This window comes from Bufo gargarizans, chromosome 9 (genome assembly GCF_014858855.1).
Source record: "Bufo gargarizans isolate SCDJY-AF-19 chromosome 9, ASM1485885v1, whole genome shotgun sequence".
NCBI lineage: Eukaryota > Metazoa > Chordata > Amphibia > Anura > Bufonidae > Bufo > Bufo gargarizans.
In genome coordinates this window covers 77,923,532-77,941,401 of record NC_058088.1, presented here as the reverse complement: position 1 = coordinate 77,941,401, position 17,870 = coordinate 77,923,532, and the positions used below count along the sequence as shown (strand labels likewise).

Here is a 17,870-nt window from a genome sequence, read left to right as displayed (position 1 = left end):
AGCTAAAAATAAAACCTTAAAGAGGAGGAGGAGACGCAGTCTCCCATTAGGTCTTGTTTTCCCATTAGGTCTTGAACTAAATTGAACGCTGAAAGTGCTTATGTTCACCTACTTATACCTCCCATTAGTAAGATTCAGCAGTAGAGGTGAGTGAATTGATTCTACACAAATAGAATTTTTTTACGTATTTCCCAAAACATTCTCATTTTGGCGAATCTGAAACTTTTGAGATTTCTGCTGCACAAATCTCTCAAAGTGGCGGCCACCATTTTACAGTTTAGAAGACAGAGAAGAAGACATCTGCCATCCAAAATTTATCATTTTTAGACGTTTAATAAATAAAAAAATACAGTGCCGCGTGTTATTAAACAGGATGTTTGTTACCGCCGGCTGCCATCTGTTTAGTCATAGCCAAACATGTTGCTGTCAATCTAATGCTGTTTTAATAATAATAATCTTTATATAGCCCAACATATTCCGCAGCGCTTTACAATCAGGGGGTTCAAGTACAGAGTCTTAAATTACATAGCAACCGACAAGTCAACAATTAAAGCAAGAAGAATGAGAGCCCTGATGGCAAGAGTTTATAATCCATGAGGAGATGGGGTGACGCATAGTGTAAAAGATGATTGTTTTGTACAATATTCCGGCCATCTTACTACAATATTAGTAGATATAATAGGGAGTAGATATAAAGCTGCATGACCCAGTCACCAGGCAATATCTGCAGTGCTTCTGAGTGTATGGGGTGTGGATAGTATTTGATGATGGATCAGGTTCTTAAGAATGATGAAGGGGAGGGGGGATTAAGGTGATAGGGGAAAAGTTAGATTATGGGATGTGATAGGCCACCCTAAAAAGATGAGTTCTTAGAGAGGGCCTAAAACTGTGGATATTTGATGAATTAAACTAATTAATTGGAGTAGGGTATTCCAGAGAACTAATGCAATTTGGGAGGTGTGGAGCGTTTTGGATTATGGTGGATGTTAGCCTTAAGTCATTGCCTGAACGAAGAACATGATTAGGGTACTTTCACACTTGTGTTTGAGGATTCAGGCAGGCAGTTCCGTTGCCGAAACTGCCTGCCGGATCCGGAAATCCGTAAGCGAACAGATAGCATTTGTTTCTGGATGCGGATCTGGCTTACAAATGCATTGAAATACTGAATCCGTCTCTCCGGTGTCATCCTGAAAAATTATTCCAGTATTTATTTTTTTCACAGATTTAAAGGTCTGCGCATGCGCAGATCGGGAAACCGGATCCGGTTTTCCGGAACACTTGGTACCAGATCCGGCATTACTACATTTCAATGAAAATTAATGCTGGCATCCGGCATTCTGGCAAGTGTTCCGGAATTTTGGCCAGAGACAATACCGCAACATGCATTAGGATAAAATGGAAGCGTTTTTTCCGGGAATGGAGCCCCTGTGACGGGACTCAATACCGGAAAACTTTAACGCTAGTGTGAAAGAATCCTAAGGGTGGTAGATACAAGTCAAGAAGGAGATGTAGGGAGAGCACTGTGGGAGACTTTGTGGATGACAATGAGAATAGAGATGAGTGAATTTCTCAAAAAATCGATTCAGCTGGTTTGCTGAATTTTTCGAAAAAAATCTGTTTTGATACAAATTTATTTGTGGTGAATTGCGTTAAAAACGTCTATTTCCTGGATGCAGAGAGGCTTTATAGTGCTGTAGAACACTGTGCCTTGCAGTAACACGCATCGGGAGTCTGCTGTGGTAGTAAAACAATACTGTGAGTCCGTATTTACATGCAGATGACAGGCGTCGCTCTTAGAATCACTGCACACTTCACTTATTTGGGCAGTTACAGGGCCAAAACTAACCAAATAACTCAAGTGTTTACTTAACCTTACAGGTCAATGTTAGTGTCAAGAAGAAGCGCACTCCTTTTACACCATCAGCAGCTGATTCCACATAGATGTCTATAGAACCTGTTCTATTAAACGCTTATACAAGTAGAGCCCCCCTGACAGACTGCAGAGTGTGTCAGCAGTAAATTTGTGTTAACGTCACTGATTATTTTGCACTTTCCCTGGTCCGTCAGAACAATAAACCACAAAAAACGTATCCTGTCTGTGGAGCATCCGCCTTCATGATGGCAGCATTTGGTCAGTAATCCATCAGTATTGCTAAAGCCCCCAAAAAACAGGAGTGGATTCAAAACAGAGATGACACGTGAATGGAATATTTGCATGTCTTCTGTGTTTTGCACCCACTCCTGCTTTTAGCTACCAAATCATAAGCCAATTCTGATGCAAAATTGGGACCATGTCATGCAGGCCTTACAGCTGTTACATAGACAGGATCCGTTGGGCGTCTCATTTTTTCTTCCTTCTGACAGATCAGAAGAAGGGTCAAATAAATGATGATGTTAGTCAGGCTAAAGGCCAAAATAGTGGCCCAGTCATGAAGTGGGGAGGGTGGGAACAGCATGAAAAGTGGCCCTATGACATAGTGGTGAGGTGGAAGCAGCATAAGGAGACCACAGAGTGGCCCTATGACATAGTGGTGAGGTGGAAGCAGCATAAGGAGACCACAGAGTGGCCCAATGACAGAGTTTGGAAGTGGCAGCAGCATCAGGAGGAGGCCACAGGGTGACACAATGACAGTGTGGAGGTGGCAGCAGCAGCATGAGAAGACCACAGAGTGGCACAATGACAGAGTTTGGAGGTGGCAGAAGCAGTAGCATCAGGAGGAGGCCACAGGGTGGCACAATGACAGAGTTTGGAAGTGGCAGCAGCATCAGGAGGAGACCACAGAGTGGCACAATGACAGAGTTTGGAGGTGGCAGAAGATGCAGCAGCATCAAAAGGAGGCCATAGGGTGGCACAATGATATAGGTGGCCAGATCTTAAGCACAGATGTCTCTAATAGGTGCCTGCACTTTTGTACTGAGGAGGGAGTGAAAAGCGTCAAAGATTTTTTTGGGATTATTGGAAAGTGAGATCAAGGTTGTTAAATAGTTCTCTTTGGTGTGATGAAGGGCAGAGTTCTAAGTTCTCTGCATAAATTTGTAATGGAGCAAATCTTCTTGTGTATGAGTTTTTCTCCATAGGCGATCAGCACACCTGGAGCATCGCTGGAGAAACCTTGTTTGAGGTATGTGCAATGGCAGTTTTTGTCTCTGTTTGGAGGTTCTGCGTGTAGGGAGCACTACTTCATCCTGTCTTGGCATTAAAGAGCTTAAAAGTAGTTGAATACAGTCCTAGGAAACCCGAGAGTCTCATACATGACCTTTCAGGGCTTATTGGACCCTTTTGATTTGGGACAAATTTATTTGGACTGAATATCTAATCTCATCGTTATTCGACTGAATCGGACCTACAATACATTTTAGGAAATTTGCTCATCTCTAGTCAGCAGTATCTACAGAAAAAACACATAACATGTCTTACAGCTCATATCAAACAAAAAAAACCTCTATAGTACTTACAAAAATATAAAAGAAAAATTTAAATGATTGAAGCACCTACCCAATTCATCTAATTCTGGGACCAAATAAATAAATGAAAAATCGCCATAACTACCAACAAGAATATGCTAAATCACTATTTATATTATATACAGATACTGATGATAACCTGGTATACATTTTGAATGTAAATATGATTTCAATATATACAATACATATGATTTTTTACTACTAATCTGAAGAAATACTCTCATACACCCAGCTTTATATTTCTCCATGATATACTTTGGCAAGGGTATATCTATATATCCACATTTCTGTGGATTGAAGTGGCAGTAGGTAGTCATCATTTGACATTGTCTCATCATGTGATACACATAACTTTCCCATAAGTATATGTCCTCTGTACTAATTTATTTAGTAGATGAATCAGCATTTTTAGGTAATGTAATGGCATTTATTCATTTTGTGTAGAATATGCTGTAGCACGTGTTTACTGACAGTAGTCAATCAGTTAAACAGTATTCACAGTTTACAGCTAGTAATATGAAATGTAACAGTGTATAATATATAACATGGTGTTAATGTTCTCTTGAGGATTTTTCACATTGTACTTCATATGTGCAAGATTGAGCTGTTGTTGAAAAATGTGAAATTTTTCAGTTTTCTAACAAAACTAGAAATACAAGGGTGGAAATCACTATATGACCAAAACCTATAATATAAAATGTCCTGATGGGACCTGCTGTGATCAGTTCCGTTGTAATCTGCAGGGCAACCTGGGATTAAGCTTTCAGTTTCACTGTGGCGCCAATACATGGCAAAGTAAACGCTTTACAGTTATCATTGAAATCAAAAGAAAGTCCATGGAAAGCACAGAGGTCAGAGTCCTCCAGGAAGAGGGAGATGTTCTTTTAGCTGCCCTCAGCTGGTTAATAGAAGAATAAGTGCCCTTTCTCTGTTATCTTAACAGGACCCAATACGATATTTAAAAATTAGTTTTCTAAACCAGGAAACCCTTAAAACTACAGCGTTTCCTAAAGAATACACCAAACAGCTCTTAAAGAGCTTAAAGTTCTAAATGTGAAATATAGAAAGTCAACGATCGTCTTGGAGTCTGTCAATGAGGTGGAAAAGTATGTGTTAACACATGTTTTTCCACAGTTATGAGCTACACGTATTGAACGGTTACAACACGTCTCGGTTAGCAGCTATTTTTATATTCCGAAAGTACAGTACAACAAAAAAGAAAGCCATCACACCTTATGATTATATAGATATTTCCATGATTACCTTCCAGAGAGGAAGCCTTCTATCGATAAATTTGTAGATCCTCGAAACAGTTCTGTAAGTTTGTCTCTCTCTTTTGGATACATTTATATTCCCAGACGTGTGATAATCCAACCTCTACTCCAAAGTACCAGCGTACAAAGTGCTAAGTCACTTGTCAAATGCCGCTTCCACAGGCCAAAGGCAAAAAAAGTTTTATTGGGTAAAGCTCAGTTGTGGGAGGAGAGAACGGAAAGTAATAACACGAGTCATCTAATTACAAGCAGAGTATGTTTATTTCACTGAAATGGGATGGCTATCCTGAATATGAAGATGGCAAACTCAAGTTACATCAGGCAACAGGTCATGTGAAATAGTTTCTAGAAAATATCTCACTACACGTACATGATGTATTGCATATATACAACGTGTACTATCATCAGGATACATTTTATATTATTGAATATACAAAAAAATTTAAACACCACACAAATGTTCGACGTGAAATATTGCAGGTACAACAGTTTCTTCTAAATACCCCTATTTGGGATGTAGAGTTTCATCTACTCAAAATCCTAATATAAAGGTTCCTGTCAGTGCTTTCCGGTTTACATTTTTTTAAAAATACATTTTAATAAAGGGGTACCATGGCAGAGAATGGTTACGAAAAGAGTCAAGATTAATGAGCATCATGTAATAATATATTTAATAAGCAGTAATGGTCAGTTAATCAATTAACAATTCACTATGGGCCCCTATAAAGCTGAGCAGGAAGAAGGAGACAATGTATTTTTAGATCAATATTACATTTATTAAAGGGAGGAAAAGTTCTGCTGACTATGGACTACAGGAAACAAAAACTTCAGGTAAATACATTAGCAATTTCCTGGGACCTATAAAGCAGTGTTCCATTGCGTGGAACTAAAGACTACATGCAAATATTTTATAGCAAAAGTAAAAGCCTGTAGGAATGAGCGAACCCGTGGAGGTTCGGGATCGCCGGGTTCAGCTGAACTTCAGGTCAAAGTTCGGGACCCGAACTTGACCCCGAACCCAGACCTCATTAAAGTCAATAGGGACCCAAACTTCACTTTATTTTTTTCCTTTATAACATGGTTATAACTGAAAATAATAGGATTCTTAAGACAAAATGCTAAAAAAAAGGCCATGGAGGGGTTAAAAGTAATTAAAAACTCACCTCATCCACTTGATCACACAGGTCTTCTTTCTATAGAACCTGGAAAACGGCCTGCGAAGACGTCACCGCGATCACCACGTGGCGAGCGCGGTGACGTACCCGCAGGTCTGGCTGAATGAAGATAGAATATTCAATCTTCATTTAGCAGGACCTGCGGTAAAGTCACCTTGCTCACCATATGCGGAGTGCGGTGAGGTCATCGCAGGTCCTGAAGAAAAAAGTTCTGCGCGATCAAGGCTGCGCGATCAAGTGGATTAGGTGAGGTTTTTTTTTATTATTTTTAACACCTCCATGGCCATTTTATTTTGCATTCTGGCTTAAGAATGTTATTATTTTCCGTTATAACCATTTTATAATGGAAAATAATAAAATAACCCGAACACTGAACCTGAACTTCAGTTAAAAAGTCCAGGTTCGGGTCTGGGTACCCGAACTCGCAAAGTTTGGTACGAACCCGAACTTTGCAGTTCGGGTTCATTCAACCCTACTAGCCTGTAATTCATTATTAAGGGTGAAGATGTTAAATGTGCTGCAGCACTGCAAATTTGTTCCAGTTGTATGTGCCACAGTTTAGTCTAGGAGACAGCAATTGAGGTAGAGTGCACTCTTACATGAAGAGATACTGGTGAAATTTGTAACCGTTCTCAATAGTTTCCCTTAATAACCAACCCTTTGGTAGTGGCATTACTTGCTGTCTGGCTTTTATTTGGCCCTTGAGACTTAAGAAACTGATATTTTCTGAAGGTATCTGTCCTTTAGATACATGTTAAGACAGTTCTTCTGACATCAAGGGAGTGCCATCCCTCCTGTTCTGGACCCTGTGGATCCTAGATCTCTGAGAAAAAGTCCCTTGTATGACCAATCCAGTTGTTGATGACTATCAAGAAGATCTTGAAAATAATGAATGTGAAAGAAGACATGAATCTGAGAGAAGAGAAGATAAAATGCTTTTTTAAGGCTCTGAAAGATAAACCTGACAAGTTGGTGGTTGGAAACCTTGCTTTGCAACAGTGCCTTCATGGTGGTAAATTGCAAATGAGTGCTTTTCTTAATACATTCTGCCTTCAGGCAGTTTACATAAAGTTAATACCCTCAGTAGAAATCTTAGGTATAACAGGCTGTCCTTTCTAGCTTTCACACTGTGATATACAACTTATATGGATAAAGAAGAAACTCTTTTCTAGAAGAGGAGGTACGGAAAGTCTGGGAGACTCCAGTACCTATCCTTCGAGAGTGACTACAGTAACGGAAACCAGGTAATGTGAAGCCATCCTAGGAGAATGGCTATGACTTCTGTCTGCTTCTCCAGACTCTTCCTGAACACTGTCAGCACTAACTGAAGCTATGGGAATATATATACATCAGCTTTTTCTCCCAGCTGATCGATAGACTGTCTGACGCTAGAGCATAGTGAGTGCCATACAGAGAGCAAAATTGGATATCTTGGTTTTTCCTCTCTGTCGCTATAGCATCAAGAGTTGGTTTTTCACACTTCCTCACTATCTGAGAGAAGATTGTAGAGTTCAGGCTCCCCTCCTCTGGACAAAGATCTTTTCCAGCATATCTAGTGATATAAACCATTGTTAAGTATATTGACTGAACAATAATTTTGTGGTTGCCGGGGTAAGGTTGGAAATGAGCTAAGGACAGTCTGACAGCCCTGAGATCTTTCAGGATGACAACCTTATCTTCTTGTGCTACATTTTCTACATGCACACCTGAGTCATAGGTGGAGTCATCCAATGTGAGGACTTTTCTGAGGCTGGGGAATAAACAATTTGCCACAAAGGGGATGTTAAATGTAATGGATCTCCTCCGACTGGGTACCTCCGTTGATGGATGCTACTAGTGCTTCCCGAGGACTCCAAGCACTCCACTTGACACCATAAGCACTACAGGAACAAGGAACAGGAACAGCTCTTACAAGAGCTAGGGGTTATAACCAGGGGAGTATACAGCATATAGGAATCCCAACACACATGAGACGAGGCTCTATTTTTAAGGCCAAAACAGGAACTCTCTTTATTGAAGATCAACCCAGTATACAGTACAGACCAAAAGTTTGGACACACCTTCTCATTCAAAGAGTTTTCTTTATTTTCATGACTATGAAAATTGTAGATTCACACTGAAGGCATCAAAACTATGAATTAACATATGTGGAATTATATGCAAAACAAAAAAGTGTGAAACAACTGAAAATATGTCATATTCTAGGTTCTTTAAAGTATCCACCTTTTGCTTTGATTACTGCTTTGCACACTCTTGGCATTCTCTTCATGAGCTTCAAGAGGTAGTCACCTGAAATGGTCTTCCAACAGTCTTGAAGGAGTTCCCAGAGATGCACTTGTTGGCCCTTTTGCCTTCACTCTGCGGTCCAGCTCACCCCAAACCATCTCGATTGGGTTCCGGTCCGGTGGCTGTGGAGGCCAAGTCATCTGGTGCAGCACCCCATCACTCTCCTTCATGGTCAAATAGCCCTTACACAGCCTGGAGGTGTGTTTGGGGTCATTGTCCTGTTGAAAAATAAATGATGGTCCAACTAAACGCAAACCGGATGGAATAGCATGCCGCTGCAAGATGCTTTGGTAGCCATGCTGGTTCAGTATGTCTTCAATTTTGAATAAATCCCCAACAGTGTCACCAGCAAAGCACGCCCACACCATCACACCTCCTCCTCCATGCTTCACGGTGGGAACCAGGCATGTAGAGTCCATCCGTTCACCTTTTCTGCGTCGCACAAAGACACAGTGGTTGGAACCAAAGATCTCAAATTTGGACTCATCAGACCAAAGCACAGATTTCCACTGGTCTAATGTCCATTCCTTGTGTTCTTTAGCCCCAACAAGTCTCTTCTGCTTGTTGCCTGTCCTTAGCAGTGGTTTCCTAGCAGATATTCTACCATGAAGGCCTGATTCACACAGTCTCCTCTTAACAGTTATTCTAGAGATGTGTCTAATGCTAGAACTCTGTGTAGCATTGACCTGGTCTCTAATCTGAGCTGCTGTTAACCTGCGATTTCTGAGGCTGGTGACTCGGATGAACTTATCCTCCGCAGCAGAGGTGACTCTTGGTCTTCCTTTCCTAGGGCGGTCCGCATGTGAGCCAGTTTCTTTGTAGCGCTTGATGGTTTTTGTGACTGCACTTGGGAACACTTTCAAAGTTTTCCCAATTTTTCTGACTGACTGACCTTCATTTCTTAAAGTAATGATGGCCACTCGCTTTTCTTTACTTAGCTGCTTTTTGCTTGCCATAATACAAATTCTAACAGTCTATCCAGTAGGACTATCAGCTGTGTATCCACCTGACTTCTCCACAACGCAACTGATGGTCCCAACTCCATTTATAGGGCAAGAAATCCCACTTATTAAACCTGACAGGGCACACTGTGAAGTGAAAACCATTTCAGGTGACTGCGTCTTGAAGCTCATCAAGAGAATGCCAAGAGTGTGCAAAGCAGTAATCAAAGCAAAAGGTGGCTACTTTGAAGAACCTAGAATATAACATATTTTCAGTTGTTTCACACTTTTTTGTTATGTATATAATTCCACATGTGTTAATTCATAGTTTTGATGCCTTCAGTGTGAATCTACAATTTTCATAGTCATGAAAATAAATAAAACTCTTTGAATAAGGCGTGTCCAAACTTTTTGTCTGTACTGTATATACAGTTCAAGAAGTCTAATTATAAGGCTGTTACCAGCCTGCATTTGTGGGAGGGGCGTCTGGCATTTATTCGCCTCCCCCTCACTCAGCCAGGCGCCCGAGCATCACGCACATTTGCGTTTCCGAGCCCCTTCCTCTTCCGACCCGAATCGCTCCGCTATCCTGCCTCACGCCGCCGACTTCCGGACCGCAGCACGCCAGCCTGCCAGGTAATCGAGGCTCAGCTGGCTCCGTTCTAGCTGCGTCTCGCTCCCGACCTCGTTTCCTGCCCCCCGCTGGTGCACGCCTGTTTGCCGCTCCCCCCAGTATGTCGCGCTCGCATGAGTGCGGGCGGCAGGGTTGGGGGAGCGTCAGGGAACTGCCGGTCACATGACCGGCTCAGCATGAGAGCCATGATGATTAAAGTTAATGTCAGAGGTTGGTTGCGCAGGTAACCATGCTATTTTGCACACCTTTTTCTGGTTTTGGGATGCAGGTCGGCCTCCCCCTTCCGGGGGGGGGGGGGGGGGCGCAGTTTTATTGGGGTCCCCTGCCAAATCACCTGGGGCTCTGCATGTTTAATTTTAATCTCATCTGCCCTGCATCACAATACCAGAATTAGCGATTTGCGTGCTTTTACTTTTTCGGTCTCAGGAAACAGTGGTTTTCTCGTTTCCTGGTTCGAATCTGCTTCTATCTCCTGGTCTTTAGGCATGGCCAGGGTCCACTGGCCCTCCCGAGATCTCAGTGCCTCCTGGCACCCAGGTTGTCAGTGTTTCCTGGATCGCCCAGGTTGTCAGTGTTCCCTGGATCGCCCAGGTTGTCAGTATTCCTGGATCGCCCAGGTTGTCAGTGTTCCTGGATCGCCCAGGTTGTCAGTGTTCCTGGATCGCCCAGGTTGTCAGTGTTCCTGGATCGCCCAGGTTGTCAGTGTTCCTGGATCGCCCAGGTTATCAGTGTTCCTGGATCGCCCAGGTTGTCAGTGTTCCTGGATCGCCCAGGTTGTCAGTGTTCCTGGATCGCCCAGGTTATCAGTGTTCCTGGATCGCCCAGGTTGTCAGTGTTCCTGGATCGCCCAGGTTGTCAGTGTTCCTGGATTGCCCAGGTTGTCAGTGTTCCTGGATCGCCCAGGTTGTCAGTGTTCCTGGATCGCCCAGGTTTGTCAATGTTCCTGGATCGCCCAAGTTGTCAATGTTCCTGGATCGCCCAGGTTGTCAATGTTCCTGGATCGCCCAGGTTGTCAATGTTCCTGGATCGCCCAGGTTGTCAATGTTCCTGGATCGCTCAGGCTGTCAATGTTCCTGGATCGCCCAGGTTGTCAATGTTCCTGGATCGCCCAGGTTGTCAATGTTCCTGGATCGCCCAGGTTGTCAATATTCCTGGATCGCCCAGGTTGTCAATGTTCCTGGATCGCCCAGGTTTGTCAATGTTCCTGGATCGCCCAGGTTGTCAATGTTCCTGGATCACCCAGGTTGTCAATGTTCCTGGATCGCCCAGGTTGTCAATGTTCCTGGTTCGCCCAGGTTTTGTCCCCTTTTTTTCTTAGGGTTTTACATCTATTCTGTTGTCGGTTGTTCCTTCTTTTAGATTGGGCAGTTGTTATTTTCATTCCTCTCCTTCGTGTCATCTAGGAATTTCAAGGCAATTTCAGGTAAGTCGGCTTAGAGACGGTCACTGAGGCAGGGTTAACTGTCAGTTTGATACTCAAGTCCGTTCTTTTTATTAGTTCCTCTCAAACGATTGGGGTTTGTTTTTGGAAATCGTCTTTTCAGATCTGTTTGCATTTCGTCAGGTAGGTGCTTTCGCTGGTCACTTTACGCTTCAGTCTTTTCACTTTCTTCCGGCCGCTATCACCGCCTCCGTCTATGCTTCTTGTTTCCGACAGATACAAATTCCCCTTTTTTTCCCAGGTCATCATGTCTCACATATCCGATATGGAGGACAACCTCTCCATGCCAGGATCATCCGTCTCGGGGCATTATAGCAACACTTCATTAAGGAGTTGGACCGTGCCAAAGTTGCTTGCTGAACTCAATCGTAGGGGAATTCGGCATCCCGCGACTGCCCGCAAGGCCGAATTATACCGGCTCCTGATGACCACTCCGGGTCCGACGGCTGAGCGATCCAACAACGACTCCGTCCGGCTGGCATTAGCCCAGATCCAGTCGTCCATCGCCGGACTTGTCAGCTCAGTCACAGACATCCAGAATAGGGTCGCGGTTTTAGAAACCAGACCAGCAGCCTCGCCGCAACATCCTGGGTCGGCAGTCATTTCTGCCATCCCTCCGGACGTTGCAGGTAGGCCTCCCACCACCCCCCAGATTGCTCCTTCCCATTTCGTTCCGGAGCACATCAAGAAGGATATCCTTGCAGGCAAGGATGTTAATTTGGCATCCATTTTGATTGCCTCCCAGGATATTTCCGAAAACCGGGTGATTAATTGCGGAGAGGTTTCCGTGGTGTTGAAGGCCAAGGATGCTCGGCTAAACAGGAAATTGTCTGTTTCCGAGTTTGTCCTGGCCTTCAGCCTCTACAGAGACGTACTGTGCTCCGCTCACCCCAATCGCAGGGAAGAATTAGACACCTACCTGTACCGGATTACGGATTTGGGGCACAAGTACGGCGGCTCTGCTTTTTTTTACGACTATCACCGTTCGTTTTCTGCCAAAGCCGCCGCGGCCCTGAATCAATTTCAGTTCATGTCCAACTGGGCAGACTTGGACATGGAGTTATTTTGCCGGCACTTCGCAGGTCTGAAGGCTCCCCTGTGTGCCATCTGCCAATCCATCTTTCACTCCACGGAATGGTGCCCTAATCCGGTGCAAGATCCTCAGTCAGCACCCACTCCAGGTCCCTCTGGATCCTCCAGGTCTTCCTCATCATTAGATAAACTGGGTAGGCCTATTGTGTACCTCGGCAGTAGCCAGGTGTGCAATAACTTTAATGCCAAGGGCTGTGCGTTCAACGCGTGCCGAGCACTGCACATCTGCTCCCTTTGTTTTCGGGCCCACCCTCGTCCCTCTTGTCCCAGGAAGTCAGCCAGGGACTCCTGACTAGCCGACCTCAACTTGGAATTGCTGGCTGCACTCCTGCAGGGCCACCCAGATCGTTCCTTTGTCACCTTCTTATTGGACGGGTGCAGAGAGGGGTTTCACACCGGCATTATCACGCGCCCCCAGGGCTGCTGGATGGGCCCCAATCTATTATCCGCCTCCAGTGACCCTGAGGCGGTGACCACCCTCATCCAGGCAGAGGTTGACAAAGGGTTCGTCATCGGTCCCTTCCTTAAGATCCCGTTCCAGTCATGGCGCATCAACCCCATCGGCCTGGTCACCAAGTTATCCTCAAATAAAAAACGTCTCATCTATGATCTGTCCGCGCCTCATATGTCCTCCATTCCCAGTCTTAATTCACTTATTCCTTCCGAGGAATATTCCATGCAGTACTCCTCGGTTGACGAGGCCATCCAGTACATTCTTCAAGCAGGTGTTGGGGCTTGGTTGGCGAGAAATTATCGGGCTGGCCTAAGAGCGTTTGATAAATTCTCTCAGAGTCATCCGAGGGGTCAACACTCCGAAATCTCCCACATCATGGTTTTCCTGGCCTATTGTCACTCGCACCTCTCTCTATCGTATGGTACCATCAGACTTTATTTAGCCGGACTGCAACATCATGCCATGCTGGCCACTCCTCCTCACAGGTCCTTTTTTTCCGTTCAAGCTATTAAAGCCACCCTTCGGGGCATTCAAAAGGAGGGGAAGGGGTCCGTGAGCCATAGGCAACCAGTGTCCAGCAAATTGTTCAGGGATCTCTCCTCGACATTGGATGGTAATCCTTTTGGGCCCTCCATTAGCCTGATTCTGAAAGCGGCCATGTTTCTCACTTTTTATGGGTTCCTCCGGCCCGGAGAGGTTTTGGCCGGTCCAAATCGTACTAATCATCCTCTGAAGCAACATCTGTCATGGGACCAGGGCCATTACACACTCTCCCTACCCTCCACCAAAACCAATCAGACGGGTCCCCCCACTCAAGTTAAGTTCTACCCAACTTTGAACAAATGGTGCCCCGTTCAAGTGCTGCATCAACTGACGGCACTCACCCGAGGTTCATTGCCTGACAGCCCACTCCTGCCGCACGCAGGCAAGCCACTCAGCACCTCTCAGTTCATCTCCTATATCCGCGCCCTCGCCCAGGGACTAGGCCATGACCCCAAGGTAATTTCAGGACACTCGTTTTGTATAGGGGCAGCCTCTGCCGCTTCTCGACATCGGGTGCCGGCTCACGTCATCCGGTCCATGGGGCGGTGGCGGTCCTCCTGCTTTACCCGGTATATACCAAATCCTCAAGTCGAGATATCTCACGCCTTTCGATCACTGGCTTTGTAATTTGTAAATAAAAGTGTTGTACCTACCTGTTGTTTTTTGCCCCCTTTTTCACACTGGTGTACCCGCGTCCGTGGCTTCCGGCACAATTCAGCCACCATGTTCAGGGCAGGTCTCTCTGCGTACGCCGACGTTGTCCTAGCCCTGACCATAAACAACATAAATCAATCAACCATGAACAACATGCAAACAGACATCTTCACCCCCTCCATAATGAATGAATAGGGAGAGAGGAGACACATGTGATTGGATTATCTCCTGAGTGTATCATAGGGTGATCTACTCATCTAGGAGTAGGCTGCTCCTAGAGTCAGCTATCTTAATCCTATCACTAACACAATCAGTGGGAGTCTCAGTGCAGAGTTAACCCTTTTTGTGTTGCTGAATCCACACCCTGCACCTTTAATTGGCAATAGGAAATATGTGGCATATAAATTCCACACATAAATCAGGGTTCATAGTTCCTTGTAACTCCAAAAGGTCTGAGGGGGTCTCCATAGTTCTGGGTCCATAGTCCGTAGGAAGGAGGCTGGCCCTCAGGCTTCTCCAGCAGCCCCAGTGACGGTTCAGTCCGTCACATTTCTTCCCTCCCAACAGTAGACTAACCAGGTACCTGACCTCCTGTCGGTCGGTGCCTGAGTTAGTCGAGTGGCCCACTCATAAAAAGCTGGTCCTGTGGAACTCTGGGCCTGGCTCTGTTCTGTATGTCCCCAGCTGCTAAGTGGGTGTCTGCTACTCCTTGCTTCATTGTTGTTCTCTAGCTTGGAGCTGTGGGTACTTGGTGGGCAGAGGCCAACTGCGCTCTGCCCAGATGCCAGCTCTTCCGCTGGGGTAGCCTGTGGGGAGTCAGGCTCTGGACAAGAGGATGGGTCAGGGCAGAGGCCGACTGCGCTCTGCCCAGATGCCAGCTCTTCCGCTGGGATGTGGTCAGGGAATCCTACCCCCAGGACCTTGCTGCAGATCGGCTGTGGAGAGGAGGGATTGCTTAAATCCTCCTCCTTGCATTCCTGCGGGGTTGGTGGGGGATCTGTACTGGCTGTCCAGCATCCCTGTAGGTCTGGTGCAGAGACCACGGTCCCATCTGCACCATCGGAGTTAGGGGTGCTGTCCCCCTTTGGTTGGGGAGAGAAACCGGTTGTCTCCTCTCCCTTCAAGGTACACTGCTGCTGAAGAATGGAGACAATGCTCTCCTCTCCCTTCAAAATATACTGCCGCTGGGGAGCAAGACCGACTGTCCCTACTCCCTGAAACTCCGGCTGCCGTTAGGGATCTGGGCCGACCGCCCAGCATCCCTGTAGGGCCGGTGGAGAGACTTCGGTCCTATCTCTACCTGCCATCGGGAGGTCTTCCCAGAACCAGTCGATGAAGTTTCATACTTTGCGAGTTGGTAGGGAAGCAGGGGGTATCGCCGCCAAGTCTTCCCAGTTGTAGGAGGGCAGATCTGGCTCTACTTGTCGGGTAGGTTGGGGCTGAACGGAGCTGAGCAGGGGTTGGTAGGTCTGCTCCAGCTCCCACTCCCTTGTTACCAGGTGGGTCATGTCTTTGCTCACCTCCCATCCATCAGCATAAACATGCATGCCCATCCGGTAGTCGTAGATGTCCCAAAACCAAGACTCCTCTGTGCTGCCAAGATCAATGTCCTCCTCCAAGGCCTCCCATAGTAACCCAGGTCCATCATAATCCTTCCCTTCAGGTAAGTCGTGCTCGGCCATCCAGGGGGAATGTTGAATGACATGTTATCTTAGGGCCCGCTAAGCGTCCTCTAGCCAAAGCTCCTTACATATCAGGCTCTGGAGCTCTGTTACCCACTCGTCCAGGGGCTGCTCTCCCAATAGACCCATCCGCATCCTTCTGTAGCAGCTGCTCATAACTGGGGAGACTCTCACCTCGCTGCCGCTGGGCATTTTCCAGGGCATCATACCATACTTCCTTTCTGTCTGCATCCCTGTAGTCCGCGGCTGCCTCCTCCTCGTCATGGAACTCTGTCTGAAGACTAGCCGACTCCATCCTGCTGTATCCAGGGGCGATGTATGGATACTAGCGTTACCCTCAATATAATCCACTCGTTACCGGTGTCTTTGAGCTGCTTCTTCTCGCACTAGGACGTAATCCCACTGCTTACCACCAATGTAACGGAACTCCTGGCACCCCGACTGGGTACCTCCATTGATGGATGCTCCTAATGCTTCCAGAGGACTCCAAGCACTCCACTTGACACCGTAAGCACTACAGGAACAAGGAACAGGAACAGCTCTTACAAGAGCTAGGGGTTATAGCCAGGGGAGTATACAGCGTATAGGAATCCCCACACACATGAGACGAGGCTCTATTTTTTAAGGCCAAAACAGGAACTCTCTTTATTGAAGATCAGCTCAGTATATATATACAGTTCAAGAAGTCTAACAACATAAATCAATCAACCATGAACAACATGCAAACAGACATCTTCACCCCCTCCATAATGAATGAATAGGGAGAGAGGAGACACATGTGATGGGATTATCTCCTGAGTGTATCATAGGTTGATCTACTCATCTAGGAGTAGGCTGCTCCTAGAGTCAGCTATCTTAATCCTATCACTAACACAATCAGTGGGAGTCTCAGTGCAGAGTTAACCCTTTTTATGTTGCTGAATCCACACCCTGCACCTTTAATGGGCAATAGGAAATATGTGGCATATAAATTCCACACATAAATCAGCGTTCATAGTTCCTTGTAACCCCAAAAGGTCTGAGGGGGTCTCCATAGTTTTGGGTCCATCGTCCGTAGGAAGGAGGCTGGCTCTCAGGCATCTCCAGCAGCCCCAGTGACGGTTCAGTCCGTCACATTAAAGTTATAGCCACCACATTAGCTCTTTAGTTGATGAATATATCCAAAAAGCCCCCTTAGGCTCTTGTGACACCTGTTCCAAGTAGTTTGTATATTGTCCTGGTGGAAGTGGACATGATATATGCCCATAGTATTACATCTATTATGAAGTTAGGATATCCAACTAGAGTTGGGCAAGCATGCTTGGCCTAACACTAGCTCGACTTGAGCATCGCGATGCTCGGCACATCGCGGTGTTTGGCCGAATACCGCGTGTGACGATCGCGATGCTCGAGTCTCCATCCTGCACATTTGTTGGCTGCAGCCAATAAACGTGCAGGTAAGTACTGCCATTCAATGTAATGCCGTAGCTATGTTGACTGCTGGCATTACAGTGATTGGCTGGCTGGAACTCGTCATCGGGTGCTATATAGCACCGGATGACACGTATTCGGCTCAGTATTAGTCAGGGAGAGCTGGAGAGCAGAAGGGAGAGATAGTGTAGGGATTTAAATAGCAATATTTTCGTTTTTATACTTGTTATACAGGGAGTGCAGAATTATTAGGCAAATGAGTATTTTGACCACATCATCCTCTTTATGCATGTTGTCTTACTCCAAGCTGTATAGGCTCGAAAGCCTACTACCAATTAAGCATATTAGGTGATGTGCATCTCTGTAATGAGAAGGGGTGTGGTCTAATGACATCAACACCCTATATCAGGTGTGCATAATTATTTGGCAACTTCCTTTCCTTTGGCAAAATGGGTCAAAAGAAGGACTTGACAGGCTCAGAAAAGTTAAAAATAGTGAGATATCTTGCAGAGGGATGCAGCACTCTTAAAATTGCAAAGCTTCTGAAGCGTGATCATCGAACAATCAAGCGTTTCATTCAAAATAGTCAACAGGGTCGCAAAAAGCGTGTGGAAAAACCAAGGCGCAAAATAACTGCCCATGAACTGAGAAAAGTCAAGCGTGCAGCTGCCAAGATGCCACTTGCCACCAGTTTGGCCATATTTCAGAGCTGCAACATCACTGGAGTGCCCAAAAGCACAAGGTGTGCAATACTCAGAGACATGGCCAAGGTAAGAAAGGCTGAAAGACGACCACCACTGAACAAGACACACAAGCTGA

General features: G+C 45.7%; 1 protein-coding gene across 3 annotated transcripts in view; it reads right to left on the bottom strand.

The window, feature by feature from the left end:
- PASD1 (PAS domain containing repressor 1) overlaps positions 1-17,870 on the bottom strand; it is a 203,567-nt gene that overhangs the window by 93,244 nt on the left and 92,453 nt on the right. For 2 of the 3 annotated variants that reach the window (XM_044305832.1, XM_044305833.1), the window contains exon 1: positions 4,729-4,844. The exons of the other annotated variant lie outside the window; for it this stretch is intronic. In XM_044305832.1, the coding sequence (XP_044161767.1) occupies positions 4,729-4,811 (83 nt within the window). In that variant the 5' untranslated portion in view covers positions 4,812-4,844. Of the gene's footprint in view, positions 1-4,728; positions 4,845-17,870 lie in introns of those variants that run through there. 3 annotated transcript variants of the gene reach the window in all.